We start from the raw sequence: 16,523 nt of genomic DNA, 5'->3' as shown, positions 1-16,523 counted from the left end.
TTCCCTAAAGTACACTGAAGCCAAAAGATTGTATCCAACTTCGTATTTTTTATTTTACTTTATGGAGTTATAGTCAGTTTACAATGCTGTGTCAATGTCCAGTGTAGAGCACAATTTTTCAGTTATACATGAACATACATATATTCATTGTCGCATTCTTTTTCACCGTGAGCTACCACAAGATCTTGTATATATTTCTCTGTGCTATGCAGTATCATCTTGGTTTATCTACTCTACATATGCCTGTCAGTATCTACAAATTTTGAACTCCCAGTCTGTCCCTTCCCAGCTCCCTCCCCCCTGGCAACCACAAGTTTGTATTCTATGTCTATGAGTCTGTTTCTGTTTTGTATTTATGTTCATTTGTCTTTTTCTTTTCTTTTCTGTTTTTTTAGATTCCACATATAAGCGATCTCATATGATATTTTTCTTTCTCTTTCTGACTTACTTCACTTAGAATGACATTCTCCAGGGACATCTATGTTGCTGCAAATGGCGTTATGTTGTCGGTTTTTATGGCTGAGTAGTATTCCATTGTATAAATATACGACATCTTCTTTATCCAGTCATCTGTTGATGGACATTTAGGCTGTTTCCATGTCTTGGCTGTTGTAAATAGTGCTGCTGTGAACACTGGGGTGCAGGTGTCTTTTTGAAGTGGGGTTTCTTCTGGATATATGCCCAGGAGTGGGATTACTGGGTCATATGGTAAGTCTATTCCTAGTCTGACTTCATACGTTTATGTCGCTGTAATGTTGTTTATAATTCAAACTTCTTAATTGTCTGTTTTCATATATGGTTTTTTCCTTACTTTAAATGCTTGCATTCATTCATTTATTATTCATTCATTAAAAACAATTATTATTGAGCAATTATTATATGTCAGGGTCTAGTTATACAGCAGTGAAAATGGTACATCTGTACCTCAGTGGGGCTTTCAGGCCAACTTTTTTTTTTAACTTTTTTTTTTTCGCTAGGGGAGGCAACGAGGTTCATTTATTTAATTTATTTTTTAAATGGAGGTAATGGGGATTGAACCCAGGGCCTTGTGCATGCTAAGCATTTACTCTACCTCTGAGCTATATGCTCCCTCCTCTAGTCTAACTTATAATGAATGCGATACATACACAAATATAGGGTTTCGAATATGAAAAGTTCAAGGCCAAGAATCTTTAGTCTATTAGAAACATGATAAGGTGTTCAACTTTACCCCATTGCTCCTTCTCTCTTCATTCCTCAACTCCACACTTTTGAAACCCTCTTGGGTGGGCAGCGACCTCTGAGTTTCTTGCTGACTTCCTAAAGCAGGACCACTCACCATGGCAGAGGTGACATCCAGGTGTTCCTCTGTGGTCTTCAGCCCCCTTGCCAGTTAGGTGGGACCCCGTAATTACTTCTGACAGAGAGCTCCAGGTAGAACTCCTGTCTCCCACTTCCAGGCAGAAACGTGGAAGAGCCCATGGGAGTTTCCACGCTCTTCTCTCCCTCTGCCTGGTGACGGTGGAGGCCATGTGCCATGTCTGAGTGACCCGCTGAAACAGGGCTTCCATTCCAACCAGCCTTGGCACCCAGCGTGAGAGAGAGAGAAACCTTTGTGGTATTAAGCCACTGAGATTTCAGGGTTAATTTCTTATTTCTTTATAACCTAACTGACCCTTCCTAACTATGAAGTTTACATGAATTACAGAGCATTTTATTTTTCAAATATTTGCCTGCCTATTCTTGGGCCTGTGCTGAGTGTTACGAGGGGAAGAGTAAGAAGGTTTTTTTAAGAAGCATGATCTTTTTGGAAATGGGAGAAGATGGAGATACAAGACTTAAGCACAGAACTATTACAGAGTAAGACACAGCAGAACATTCATTAAGTGAATGTTTTTTTGTATTTGCTTAGAGCATAATATAAAACGGCCTTTTAATATTTGTTAAGTGAATCTGGAGCCACACACTTATAGTAAGTGTGAGTGGATTCAAGCTTTGAGGTCTCCTATTTTCTCTGCAGGATACCTCACAAAGAGAATACAGAAGACACCACCTCTGCATCCACTGACCTAAGTTAAATACTGTAGGCCGTTACGGTTGGAAGGGCCCTTACAGCTTGTTGGGACCAGTCCTCTCATCCTACCACTAGGGAAACTGCTGTCTACAGAAGTGAAGTGATGGATTCACGGCCTCATAGCAGTTGAGTTCAGTGACTGCATGTCAGAAGCCCTTGAGGAGCTTAAAAAAAAATTGCAAAGCCCCAGCACAGTCCAACTACTTAAATGAGCTGTGGGGGATGGGACACAGCATAGTACCTTTCTGAAGGCCCCCATGGCATTCCGAGGTGCAGGGAGGGCTGAGAGCCACTGCTTTAGTTGATGGCCAGGGCTTGAATATCAGGCTTAACTCCTCGCTGGGCTCCATTTCTGTCAGCGTATGATCTATGTGGTGACTCAGGGTCAATGTCGATCCCTTGCCTGCTGCTAACACTTTTTTTACTAGCTTATCTTTTCTCTAGATCTTCTGGTTCTATGGGTAGATAAAGAAAACTTCTTTCCTCTACTCTACCATATATGCTTATTAGTAGCTCCAAATCTTTTGTTGGGATTGGTCATTTGAAGATGTTTCTATGATTATGTTCTCTTGCTGTGGTACCGTGTAATGTGGACATGAATTGAGGTGTGGGAGAGGTCATGGAAAGATCAGACATTCTATTCAACTAATATTTTTGGAGCACCTACTAAGCATTGTAGAATCAGAGATCCCCCGAGTCTAGAGCCATCCGAACCAATGCTCTCCAGCAGAACATTTTGCCACAATGGAATGTTCTCTGTCTGTATTGTCTCCAGTGTGGCAGTCACTCACCTCACGTGGCTGGTGGGCCCCTGAAATGTGGCTGGTGTGATAAACGAAAGCTTTAATTATATTTAACTTGAATGAATTCAATTGAAATAACCACTGTGCTCCCCTATTGGTGAGTGCAGGTTTAGACCAGTCCTCTACACCATGTCTGCCTCTGTATTTTCAAGTGTTGTCTAGTCCCATTTGCTAGATGGGGACCTGTTCCTGACTCCCAGCCCTGGTCTCAGAGAGGAGGCCGAGGTCCACTCCAGAAGGATGACTAGTTTTGTGAGGGGTGATAACATTCAGCCTCCTCTTCACCTCCAAAGGCCCAGTTACCATACAGTGAAGTGTTTTGTGCTAGAAGTTCATGGTCCCTGATCATGTCATAAACCCTTAGATTTCAAATAAAACCATGTTAGCTGTAAATGTTCGACACTAGCAGTGGTGTTAGAATCTGTTAAAGAAGAAAAAAAAAACGCGTTCTCATGGCTCTCATTCCCTCATCCCCTCTGGGCGTACCCACACTGAGAAATCAGCAGCTCCAACCACTGCGCCTGTGGCACCTGCCTCTTCTCTGCTGCTCTGGGCAATTTTACTCCTCAGTTTTACTGTAACCAGTACCATTGGCTTTTGGACTATGTTTTCACAAAATTGCATATGTGTTTCCTCCAACACGCTTAGGGTTGGGGGGTCTTTTGAGGGGAGATTCATCTAAGAAAAGATGGAATGCCGTCATTTCTGCCTCAGAGTTTGAAGAGCCTGGGCTCAGGTCGCAGCTTCCTAATCTGAAAAACGAGGGGTTGGCCGGGGGAGCTCTGTGTCTGTGCAATTGTCCGTCGCTGTGCTGTTCCCCGAGGTGGGGTGCAGAGCCATGTGGGAGTAGGAGGTGCAGAGCAGACGTGCTTCTGCTGGGGCAAAGGGACAGCTCATGGGGAAGTCTTCAGAATGGCTCAGGAGGGAGCTCTGGTTAGAGTGATGCCCCCAGCGCTGCCAGAGATGAAGGGGTCGGGGGATCACCCCTAGTATTTAATGAAACAAAAATCAACTCTCCACAGTCTCCGTTTCCCCTTGTTTCCCACCTTTGGGGAATTTTATCTGCATCCTCATGATAGTCATTTGTTTGCTAGTCTCCTGTATGGAGTAAGTTTAAGAATGAAAGAGCTTTCCTCAGAAAGAAAAGAACCTTGATAAATATTTTAAAAAACCCAACAGCAGGGAACTGTACAAAGAAAACCTGACTGACACAGGTAGCCACTGATATTTTGTGGGGATGTTATTCCAGACAGATTTTAATATATAGTTTTAAATAAATGGAACCCTATTTTAAATTTCATTCTGTAACATTCCTTTTGTTAGATTCAGCAGAGTGCTGTGGGTAGCTGCCTGCCCATAAATACAGGTCTGTGTTGTGTTTTACTTTCATATTTATAGCTTTGGGGAGTCAATATCTTTGCTCATTTATGAGATTGTCTCCTGGGGCCAAGGAAGAATATATTTATGAAAAATTCTGACTAGGTGTTGCCAGCTGTCCTCCAGAACAGATAAATCAGTCTGAACCCTTTTGCCCACTCCCTTCCTGCATCGTTGGTTTTTATACCTCTGCTTAGCTGATGGATAATCATGCTCACAATCTTTCATTTGCATCTCTTTGGTTAACGGTGACGTTGAACAATTTATCATATATTGTCCATTTGTAGTTCTTATTTTGTGACTTGTATTCTGTGCACAATTTTCTATTGGAGTATTGGTTTTCTTTTTGATTTCTTAAAACTCTTTGGATATTAAGAATATTAATTCTGCTATATGATGCAGAATCTCCGTCCCCTTCTCAGTTTACTCTGCATATGGTGTGTTTTATGATGGTTTTAAAGTTTTCTATTGTAGTCAAATTAGTGAACATTTCCTACATTGTTCTGGCTTTTACATCACCCTTTAAAAGTATTACCTTCCAAAGCTTTTACGAAGATGTGCCCACTTTTCCTTACTGGTTTTATTTTTCTTTTCAGTTTTAGTTTTTACACTTCTTTCCATCTAAAATTTATTTTGATATGAGGGAATGAGGATAGAACACTGGCTCAGGTGTTTTGTTTTGTTTTTTTCCAAATGGCTGCAAGTTTGCCTACTGCTGTTATTTGAAAAAAAATGCTTTTTAACAATTTGTTTGCTATTTTACCGTTATCGTGAACAAATGATCCATATGTGCTTGCGTTTATTTCTGGATCTGCGATTGTTTCATTTCTCCGCCTGTTTTAACATCGTTACTATAGTACTTTAAGTGCTGGCTTTAGTAACGTATCTTCATACCTGGTAGTACAAGTCCCTCTAAAAGTAGGACAGGAGAAGGCCCTGAAACTTAAATTCTCTTAAAAATTAACTGTTATCCCAGTAAATTCAAGCTGTCCATTGAATTTCTTGAAAACCTTGTGCAGAATAGTGATTCTTAAAATATAGGCCACCTGTATTAGAACTACTTGAGAATTTTTAAAAATTGATATTTCTGGGCTCTATCCAAGAGCCCCTGGATTTAAGTTGTTTTGGGGAACCTGTTTTTACAAACTCTTAGATGGTTCTTAAGAATATCATAACAAACTTAACACTGAGCTAAGCCTTGGTAAGCAGCAGTCAAGTTCTTCCTGTTTAAATGTTTAAAAAAACCACTGTCTTTCAATTAACTACATCTTTTAATTTTACATGTGTACATGTGTATGTGTGAGCACACGTAGTCAGTTATATATCCTGTCAGTAAGCATATATTGAGTATTTATGTCGTCTAAGTGTTGTGCCAAGAATACAAGGATAACATCTTGCGCTTGAGATTTGGCCTTTAGATGTGTGATCATACTCCCTAACTACACACACGCACGCACACACACACACACACACACGTATATACCTCAGGCTCCTGTTATATTTTGGGTCAAAGTAAAATTACTGTCTGAAAGTAGCTTGCAGTTAGGTTGTGGGAGAATATGTGTACAACTTGAATGGAACTTACGGAGTGCAGTCTGTTAGTTGCAAGACCTTTTTTTTTGAGTGCTGAGTGCATTGGTTGGTGGAAGAGAGAGTAAAGAAACACCAGCATTAAATGCGGGCAAACCGAAGAAGCTTTACTGGTTGGAGGCGAGAACAGTACTCCTGTTGCAACTACAATTGAACTCAGTAGTATTTACACCTTGAGAAGCAGAAGAACACTTTGTTAAATCTAGCTGTGCTTCCTGAATTTCTCATAGCATTCAGTCTTCCACCCTGATACACTGGGATTCAGTTATCAGCACATTTTCCACCTGGGCTGGTCTCTTATGGCAACACAGCTATCTTGTTCAGTTTGCCTTTCTTTAAAACGTGTTATTTGTCTTCACTTACGATCATGGTAGGGTAGTGATCCTCGCCAACAAGACAGGACGTTGAATACAGGCTAAGCGCGTCATAACTCTGCCTTCTCATGTCTGTCTCTTGCCTTGCCTTAGGTTCAGGAATACCCCATTGATGTCCAAAGCAACCAGCTGCCCTTCCTGCGGAATCCGGATATCCTGGTGGGAGAAAATGACCTAACTGCCCTTAGCTATCTACACGAGCCTGCAGTTCTGCACAATTTAAAGGTCCGTTTCCTGGAGTCCAACCATATCTACACTTACTGTGGTAAGTGGGGGGCAGCTGTTGGTTGTGTGTGTTTGAAATTGCTTACAGGTTTTAGGCTTGACGTGTTCAGCTCCAACGATTAAGACTCCTACTTTCACTCTCATTTGTAAGTACCTCCCTTCTGAGACCCTAGAAAGGTTGGCAGTCAGTGAGTGTGTCTTAATTAGGCTGCCCTACATCTCTGAGGGAGGGCTGTTGTTAATCACAGCTCAGCCAGGGAAGAAATGGGCCACACCATGCGGCTTGACTGGCTCAGGCACAGTCCTGGAGTCAGTAGGGGAGCAAAACTCCACCCCCGCGCCCTCACTCAGGCATCTGCTCTCACCACCGAGCACACTGCTGCAGGCGTGTACCTGGCTTGTTTTTGTTTTCTGCTTGAGAAAGGGCTGCTTTACTCTCTGACCCTCCTACTTGCCCAGGTACAAATGTGATGAGTATTTGTTGAATTCATGATCAGAAGCCATGACACAAGCTTTAAACAAAAGTCCTAAAATTCTCTCTTATTTTTCTTGAAACTTCTGTTTCCCCCACCCCACATTTTGGCTTCTCTTTTTTTAGAGTATTGCTAAGTGGTATGATGAAAACAAGAACCCTATAAACTGCTGTTTGAGGGGGCAGAGGTTTTTTGGGTCTGGTTGTGGAGTGAGCTGAGGGCTTCTTTGTGGGAGGTTGTCTGGTTGTACCTCAGCACCTTAGTCTTGGCAGTGATCATAGGTAAGCCCTCAGGGGGTCAGGGATCTTTTCCCTGTGATCTCTCACGTTGGTCTGGAATTGGCTACTGAGTTAGGGTGTGCTTTTCTGCCAGAACACAGGAGCTGTGAATAGCATGTTGATTTCAGTGTTTGAGAGTTTCCCAAAGCTCCTTTCTCCCAACTGCTAGTGGGAGTTTTATTTGAAAGAAATCATTAATTATCAGAGCCCTCAATAGGTGTTCTTTTTTCCAAAACTATTTTTTAAAATCTTCCTTTCTAGGAGGAAGGGATAAATGCCCATCAGCTTCACTTTTTAAAGGTGTACCTTCTAAGAGAGATCCTGGTGTCTGTATATATTTATCCAGCTGCACCTTGGCTCTTCCATCTTCAGCTGTTCAGAGTGACTGGTGATGTAGCTGAGAGTTCTAAGAAGCAGTCTTACCTGCTCTGGAGGAGGCTGAGACATTTTGGGAAAATGTGTGGCCTCAGAGTATAATATCAAAATTTGAATGGAATGCTGCATGAATTAGAGTTTAATACAACTCAGCAACCATTAGAACATGAGAGGCTGTTTTTAAGAGAAGTCTCCGTCATTTGCCTTATTAAGTGGAGTTTATCAGAGCTCTGGGCCTTGTTTTTCAGGCCAGGTTGTCTTTTCAGGCAAACTTTCCTCTGAAGAGGACTTGTATGTCTTTTTCTTCTCCTTGCCTTTTCCTCTTTACCTGGAATGTTTGGTTTATTACATTCCAGGTTGCTCTTTCTGTCTGTGCGTCTGTCTGCCTCTCTTCCATATTTTTCCCCCTTTTAAATAGACTTTACATTTTACATCAATTTTAGATTGAGAGCAAAATTAAGTGGAAGGTACAAAGATTTGCCATGTACCCCCTTCCCCGACACATGCAACAGCCTCCCCCACTGTCAACATTGTACTCAGAAGTGCCATGTTGTTAAAATTGTTGAACCCACAGTGACACATCATTGCCACCCAAAGTCCATAGTTTACATAAGGGTTCACTCTTGGTGTTGTGTGTTCTGTAGGTTTGGACAAATGTATAATGATACCATGGTAGTTTCAGTGCCCTAAAAGTCATTGATGTTCTGCCTATTCATCCCTCTGACCCTGGGAAACCACTGATCTTCTATACTTTCTCCATAATTTTGACTTTACAGAATTCATATAGTTGGAGACACAGTGTGTAGCCTTTTCACATTGGTTTCTTCTACTTGGTAAAACATATTTGAGTTTCCTCCGTGTCTTTTCATGTCTTGATAAATCATTTCTTTCTAACAGTAATATTCCACCGTTAGAGTACCACATTTTGTTTGTCCGTTCACCTGTTGTGTAACATCTTGTTGCTTCTGAGTTTTGGCAGTTATGACTATAGCTGTTATAAACATCCATGAGCAGGTTTTCGTGTGGATGTGTTTTCAGGTCCTTTGGATAAATACCAAGGAGTGTGATTATTGGATCATATGGTGAGAGTATGTTTAGTTTTGTAAAGAAATTTCGAAAGTGGATGTGCCATTTTGCATCCCCACCAGTGATGAGCAAGAGTTCCCTTTGTTCCACATCCTTGCCAGCATTTGGTGTTGTCAGTGTTCGGGATTTTGGCCACACTAATAGGTGTGTAGTGGTATCTCATTGGTGCTTTAATTTGCATTTCCCTAATGCCATGATGTGGAGCATCTTTATCCACTTTTTTGCCGTCTGTGTATCTTCTTTGGTGAGGTGTCTAGGTCTTTTGCCCATTTTTAATAAGGTGGTTCATTTCCTTATTGTTGGGTTTTAAGTGTTCTTTGTATATTTTGGGTAAGAGTCCTTTGTCACATATGTTTTTTTACAAATATTTCTCCCCGTCTATGATTTGTCTTGTCATTCTTTTAACTGTGCCTCTATTCAAACACCCGGAGGGGGTATGACATAGGAGCTCTTCCATCTTGGCCGTGACCATTTCCATTCCTGCCTACTCTTCTCCAAATGACTGAAAAAGCCCGCACTGTTTATACCCTTGTCAGTGGTTCCCTCGTGATTCAGAATGTGCTTTTATGTGAAAGAAAAATGAATCTGTCTTGTCTTGAATATTGAATTGGTGTTTTCTCTCTGTTCACATTCTCAAATACCAATTTGCCTTGCCCTTTCATAAAGGATCTGAAAAGTTAGAAGATTTGCTGATTCTTCATTCAACATGTATTTATTGAGTCCATCACTGCAGTGCAGTCCTTTTGGGGCACAAGATGAAAAAACAGTGAAATGAAAGCTAATACATGATATATGTGATGTGAGAGAATAAATAGCCGACACTCAGTGCTTACTGTGCAAGATGCTGGTCTAAATGCTCACTCTCTCTATTAATCATTTTATCCTCAGGATAACCAGGAAAATGCAATTATCGTCCCCCTTTTGCAGTCCAGGAAACTAAGGCACTCAGAGATTAAGTAAATGGGCAAAGTCACAGTTAATTATTGGCTGAGCCACGATTTGACATTAGGATATGTAAATCATATCTCCTGTCCACAAGTTGTTTGTGTTTTAGTTAGGAAAACCCACATACAAATGAGAAATTAATAGCCCCCCTTATAGATTTTAGATCTGAGATGGCTTTTTAAGCCTAACCTGCCTGTTGGCAGGGTTAAGCAGCCTCTTCTTTCTGACCTTGTAACACTTTGCACATATCTGTTTTATGAATTCAGTTTGTTGAGCATCTGTGTGTGTGTTGTGCACACATGTGCTTATTCCATGTTCTAGGGTATTCGGAGAACCGGCCTGTCATCCTTTTCTCCATCAGGGCCCAGCAGAAGGCCTGATAAACACATAGATAAATCTTGATTTAGTTGAGTGATGGATGAAGACTCATTCTGTTACTCTTTGCTTCTCTGGTTTTGATGTATGTCAAAGAGAGGGGCTGCTTAGGGGCCTTTAAAGCTCACGCCAGGTGGCTGTCGTGCAGTCAGATCTGACTGCATCGTCTGTTTGCAGGTATCGTGCTTGTTGCCATTAATCCTTATGAACAGCTGCCAATCTACGGTCAAGATGTCATCTATGCGTACAGCGGCCAAAACATGGGGGATATGGACCCCCACATCTTTGCTGTGGCGGAAGAAGCCTACAAGCAGATGGCCAGGTAAGAATAACCTCCACCCAGAAGTCCTCTTGGGTGGCCAGGGGGCAGAAGGGGGAATTGCTGCCTTCTTTGGCTGCTTCTGCTCAGTGGTGGAGTGGTGATTCTGGGATTGAGGAAGAGTCTTGGAAACAAAACCAGCCCAGGTTCTTTTCTTAGCACATTTCCTCATGTCTTCATCTTACTCTTGTGAACTTGAACCTAGGCCTGGAGAGCAGTGGCTCCTTAGACTTATTTCATTTTCATTTTCGAGCAGTGTGATAAATGCCTTTCTTTCTCCTTAATTTTCTCTTTCCTTGGTTTTCTTTTGGCCCTCTCTCCTCCCTTCCAGGTGTAATGAATCCATTTTGCAGCATCACTGTTCATTTTACAGATCTCACTGAAGGCTCCCTTTTGAGGGAACCAGGACTCGTCGACAACTCCTGGAGATGCCATGCATTTAGGGCAGAAATAGAAATTTCAAATTAGCAGTCATTCATAGTGGTTTTGAGTTTTTAGCCGGGAAGCAGAGTTCTGTTTAGGCACTTAAGCAGATCTCATTTTGCTCTTTTCTAGCTCTGGAAGATAGGTACAGGTCTCTTTCATCAGAAGATTGATAGGTGGGTGTAGTATTCTGGGTTCTGCAGGGCAACAGACAAGTATGGAGTGTGTGTGTACGTGTGTGGGCGTGCAGAGAGAGGGTTTTTTTTTTTTGTATACGTCTATTTTTATTGAAGTATAGTCAGTTTACAATGTTGTGTCAATTCCTGCTTCAGTCATATGTAGACATATGTATATTCATTTTTATATCCTTTTTTATCATAAGTTACTACAAGATATTGAATATAATTCCCTGTGCTACACAGTATGAACTTGTTTATCTATTTTATATATATTAATTAGTATCTGCAAATCTTGAACTCCCAATTTATCCCTTCCCACCCCCTTTCCCCTCTTGTAACCATAAGTTTGTTTTGTATGTCTGTGAGTCTGTTTCTGTTCTTTAAATAAGTTCATCCTTTTTTTTTTTTTAGATTCCACGTATAAGTGATATCATAGGGTATTTTTTTTTCTCTTTCTGGCTTACTTCACTTAGAATGACGATCTCCCGGTCTATCCATGTTGCTGCAAATGGCACTATTTTATTCTTTTTTATGACTGAGTAGTATTCCAATGTATAAATATACCACAGCTTCTTTATCCAAGAGAGAGATTTTTGTTTTAAGGAATTGGTTCATACATTTGTGGAGGCTTTGGAAGTCCAAGATCTGCAGAGGTGGCTGGCAGGCTGGAGACCCAGGGAAAAGATGATGCTGCATTTTGAGTCTGAAGGCAGAATTCCCTTTGGTAGGGGAAATCAATTTTTTTCTCTGCTGTCAACTGATTGGATGAGACACACCCGTATTATGAAGGGTAATCTGCTTTACTCGGGGTCTACTGATGGAAATGTTAATTTCATCTTAAAAAAAAAAATCACCTACACAGCAGTATCTAAACTAGTGTTTGACCAAATGTCTGGGAACTGTAGCCTAGCCAAGCTGATACCTAAAATTCACCACCACAGTGTTGACCTTGAACTATTCGGGATATTATAGGGAAAGATAGTTTTACCAAAGATTTAGTGGAAATGCATATCCCAGTTAACACTAAAATGCTGGATCCTTTCAGCTAAATCTTTCTTGCCACCTCTAGAGACCACCTTACGGAGTGAGCAGCAAATGTCGGAGTCCTTTTGGAGGAGAGGGGCTGCTTGGCTAATTTAGTGAAGGAGTGAGAGAGCATCCCATTTAAGGTGGTCCATGTTTCAGTGGATGTAAGAGTGTAATTTTCAGCTCAGTGAAAGTTTCCATGGGGGAAGACTGTTACAGAGGCTTCCTTACTCGTTAACAACATTGTATTGCTTGCCGTGGAGAGCAGGATATACAAAGCCTGCTTCCTTATAGATACGCAATGACCAGACTTAATATAAGCAGCGACTATAGAACTGAGCAATTTAACAACTAGAATGATCTAGAACCATTTTTCCCCTCCAAAATGCAGTAAGAGGTCATGGAGCGAAAATGGGCATGACCTTTGACCTCGCTATGGCTGTAAAAAGACCACCTAGTATGTTAAATCTGCTGTCATGGCTTAACTAGGAGTCACTTAGCTTGGTAACCTATTGATGCCCACGCCTCCTGACTCAGAGTGTGGGTCAAGGTCAGGTCACGTGGGGAGAAGAATGAGGGATGGCGTGTTGCAGGGCCCAGCACTGCTCAGGGGTCTGCACAGGTTTTGTGCTTCAGGAGAATCACTTAAACCGAGTCTTCCTTTGCTTCATGTGAGGAAGCCCATCTTCCTCCTTTGCCAATGGTTTCTTTACGGTTCCAAAACAGAAGGTGAGTGTGGCTGCTTCTGGCGACTTCCTGCCACGCTGAAAGTTCCGCCGGCTCTCTGAGATGTGTCTTTCATGGACGTCATTGGTGTTTCTCATCCCACTCTCCTCTCTTAGCCGATTGCATGTAGATGTATCAGAAGTTGCTGTTCTTTGTCAGACTTCCTGAGGCGCCCCTACAGCTTTGAGGAACGTCTAGCCTCCAGCTTTATCCACACCGCACTTCCCCTGGATTAAATGCCTACATCCTTCCTTTCCAGCCTGAAGCTGTGCTCATGTTATTCTCCTCCTGGGTCATTGCATTCATTTGGGTCCTTGTTCACATCATTTAGAGGGAAAGGGGCAGTATGGGCACCCAGGGTGGTGGTGATACGATTTTGCCTGGGGTGAGGAGTTTGATGATTAAGGGGTTTTGATGTTAAAGTTGGACTGGGAATTGCTTCCTTAAGAGCTTTCTTTAAGGTCTTAAGGTTTATATTCATTCTACCCACTGAGTCCCAGGGTGTAGCCAAATAATTTTGCTGAAATTCTTGTGCAGTTTTTGCTCATGAACGTGTCTTAGAAGTGTAAGACCAGCACATGTGGCCGCTGGAGAGAGCTATTTTTGAATAAGTTCTGTGGTCAGCAGCTCAGGGTTTCTGCTATTGATCTGAGACGCATATTAGAAGCCCCAGCAGAATCTTTGTTGTGCAGGGAAGGAGGGAGACCCACTGGTCAGATGCAGGGAAGGTTTTGCTGTATTTCCATACAGGCCTTCTCTGTCGACTGTGAATACTAGAAGACATTCGCTTACCAATACTTGCCAACTATGCTGTGCTCTTTCTGACTCATCAGTAGTTGTTGAAATAATTGTTACGTGGATCAAGTAGCCGTGGCCTAGCACAGTGTGCTTAGAATCTGAGCTTCCATAACAGCTGGGGGAAATAAAGGGTACACGAAACTAAAGTTCATGACTCCCAGTCTTTGGAGACTGTGACTCAGTTGACCTTGGACACAGCAATTCTTCCCCTTGATTCACTGGGGCCTGGATCTTCTTTCTCGATGTGGTTCACACAGGGACTCCTCAACTCTTAATGCTTTGAGTGCTTGGGGGGACTCTGTCAAAGCTCAAAGGGATAAATCCAGACCTTCATGCCCATCCCAAGAGCTCCTGCAGTGTCCTGCTGTGCTGGACGGCGGGGAAGAGAAGACACAGTAAGAAGAGGATCGGTTCATTGTCCCCGTCCAGGTTGAATTCACCAAGTCCAGACTTGGGACTAAATGGAGATTCAGAGGGAAGAAAAAGGTTAGTGTAGTACAAAACATCAAATTCATGAATTAGGTCTTCTGCTCGAGAACCCTTGTGAGAAAGGGGACTGACCTCCTCTATATCTCTGCTCCTCCCTCCAAATTTGAGATCCAATATGCCCTCTTCCTCATTTTTACCTCCCTGACTCCAGCCTCAGCTCCTAGGTTAAATTGTACAGCCAGCATTTATGAAGTATCAGTTATCTGATAGGCTCCTTCCTGAATGAACACTAAGAAGTGTAAGACCTCTCGCTCCCTAATTCTTTTTTTGGGGGGGGATTAGGTTTTCATTTACTTATTTATTAATTATTACTATTTTATTTGATGGAGGTACTGGGGTTTGAACCCACGACCTTGTGCATGCTAGGTATACGCTCTACCACTGATCTATACCCTCCCCCTGCTCCCCAGTTCTTAAGGCGCTCGCAGTCTGGTTGGAGAGAAAAGGCAGAGTGGGGCCTAACAGCTTGTAACTGCAGAGAGTTGAAGCCATGCTTGGAGTCATTGGAATTGAGTCTGGAACTGACTGTCACACCCAATCCAAGGAAACTTTAGCGTTTAAGCTGGATCTTGATGAGTTGGTGGGACACACAGAGTGCAAAGCAGACATCTAGGTGGGTGGGATCGAGTGAACGTAACCTCAGAAGTGGGGCATTAAAAAGCAGGGTCACAAAACTGCAGTGACACAATGCTTCACACATCCCTCGGGGACGTTTATAATCCAAAAGACATCATAACAAGTGTTGGCAAGGCCATGGGGAAATTAGAATCCTCACACGCGGCTAGTGGGAGTGTAAGATGGTGCAGGTTCTTTGCGAAATAGTCTGGCAGTTCTCCAAAAGGTTAGACTGAGTTCCCACATGACTCAGCAATTTTACTCATTGATGTGAACCCAAGAGACATGAAACATATGTCCACACAGACACTTACACACAGACATTCATAGCAGCCTTACTCACAGTAGCCAAAAGGTGGAAACAAACTAAATATCCATCAGCTGACCAATGGATAAATAAAATGTGATTATATCCATATGGTAGAATATTATTTGGCTCATGAAAAGAAACAAAATGCTGATATACGGTACCACTTGGATGAACCTTGGAAGTGAAAGAAGCCAGACATAAAAAACCACATATTGTGTGATTCCACTTACGTGGAATGTCCAGAATAGACAAATCTATAGAGAGAGGTAGATCAGTATTTGCCTTGGGCTGGAGATTTGAGGGGAAATGGGGGAGTGATGAAAATGTTCTGTAATTGACTGTGGTGATTAATGCACAACTCTGCAAATGCACTGAAACCCACTGAATTGGTACTTTAAATAGGTGAATTGTGTGTTCTGTGAATTACATCTCAAAAAAGCTATTGTACACAAAAGGCGTGGTCAGGGAACAGCGCCCAGGAAAGTTTAACCTGCGCAGCAGGTGGGTCTGTAAGGGGTTGTGGACTGTACAGTTAGAGACAGGGCAGCTAGACTGTGGAGGCCTCTGCAGGCCCGGGGGGACTTTGGAAGAAAAGTGTGTTCTGTTGGCAAAGGCTATGAGGACGGTCCAGCGATCCTGGATTAATCGAGTGAAACATTCAAGGCAGGGGGCTTCTCAGAGCAGTTACATTGACACAGGTTCTGAGTCTCCAAGGTGCGGATGCATTATGCTGGGTTTCCCAATCTTATTTAGACGTAAAACAGTTTTTATGTTCCCAAAGGACTCTTTGGGAAATGCTGGCCTACAGTAATGGAGACATTTTAGAGCTCATTAAAGAGGGAATATACAAGGGAAGTTAAAGAACAGTTTTTCTCTGATGTGCCCTGTTTCAAAATCTTTTCCTTCTCCATATTCCTATATCATTTCCCAGGATGAGAACACCTGTAGATCGGTGAAGCTGAAATCCAGACCCCGTCTGTTTGCCCCGAAGCCCTTTGTACTGGCTGAGAACCTGCACTCCCCCTACCAGGGGTGCCTGTTGACTGGCCTGGCCCTCAGGATAGACCTTTTCCCTTAATGATTCAAAAGTGTCTAAGTTCCACGGTGAGATGAGAATTTTTGGTGTGTTTTCTAGCTCTGCTGATGGGAGCAGGCCATCGTATTGTGCTCCCCAGGTCTGATCCTTTTTTAAAATTCTTTCTGAAAGAGAGTGGGGACATTGCAAAGCAAATTCAGTCACTCAGGTAGCCAGGGTAACTGAGCACACACATTTCCATCTGGCTCTGCTGTGCTTCCAAGCTGTGACTTATAGTAAAAGGTGGGCCTATCCTGAGCGGGGGAGGGCAGCCTGGCACATCTGAGGCGGCTGATTGACACCTGCTCTGTGCCCGTGGGAGTGTTCCCAGAGAAATTCCTGACTCTGCTGCAGAAGGGAGAAGAAATGAGGAAGTTCTACATTTTCCACCTTTAGAGGTCAAAAAAAAAAAAAAAAAAAAAGGCGGCAACTTAACCTTCCTAGTTGTTGGGGGGAATACTCTGGGATCCACAAGAATGGTTTCAGGATCTCTGGGAAAATAATTTTTAAAAAGAATTGCACATAGGTGACCTAAATTCACACCTTGCTTTGATGAGTTTTAACTAGAACGATGTCAGTTTCTTGCTTGCTTTTTGATGTGAAGTGGCT

General features: G+C 42.5%; 1 protein-coding gene across 3 annotated transcripts in view; it reads left to right on the top strand.

The window, feature by feature from the left end:
- The window catches only part of MYO5B (myosin VB), a 294,119-nt gene that overhangs the window by 129,423 nt on the left and 148,173 nt on the right, over window positions 1-16,523 (top strand). For all 3 annotated transcript variants that reach the window (XM_074355274.1, XM_074355275.1, XM_074355273.1), the window contains exons 3-4: window positions 6,291-6,462; window positions 10,132-10,276. In XM_074355274.1, the coding sequence (XP_074211375.1) occupies window positions 6,291-6,462; window positions 10,132-10,276 (317 nt within the window). The remainder of the gene's footprint in view (window positions 1-6,290; window positions 6,463-10,131; window positions 10,277-16,523) is intronic.

The sequence above is a fragment of the Camelus bactrianus genome, chromosome 30, assembly GCF_048773025.1.
Source record: "Camelus bactrianus isolate YW-2024 breed Bactrian camel chromosome 30, ASM4877302v1, whole genome shotgun sequence".
NCBI classification, from domain to species: Eukaryota; Metazoa; Chordata; class Mammalia; order Artiodactyla; family Camelidae; genus Camelus; species Camelus bactrianus.
This window is presented reverse-complemented; position numbering and strand designations above follow the sequence as displayed.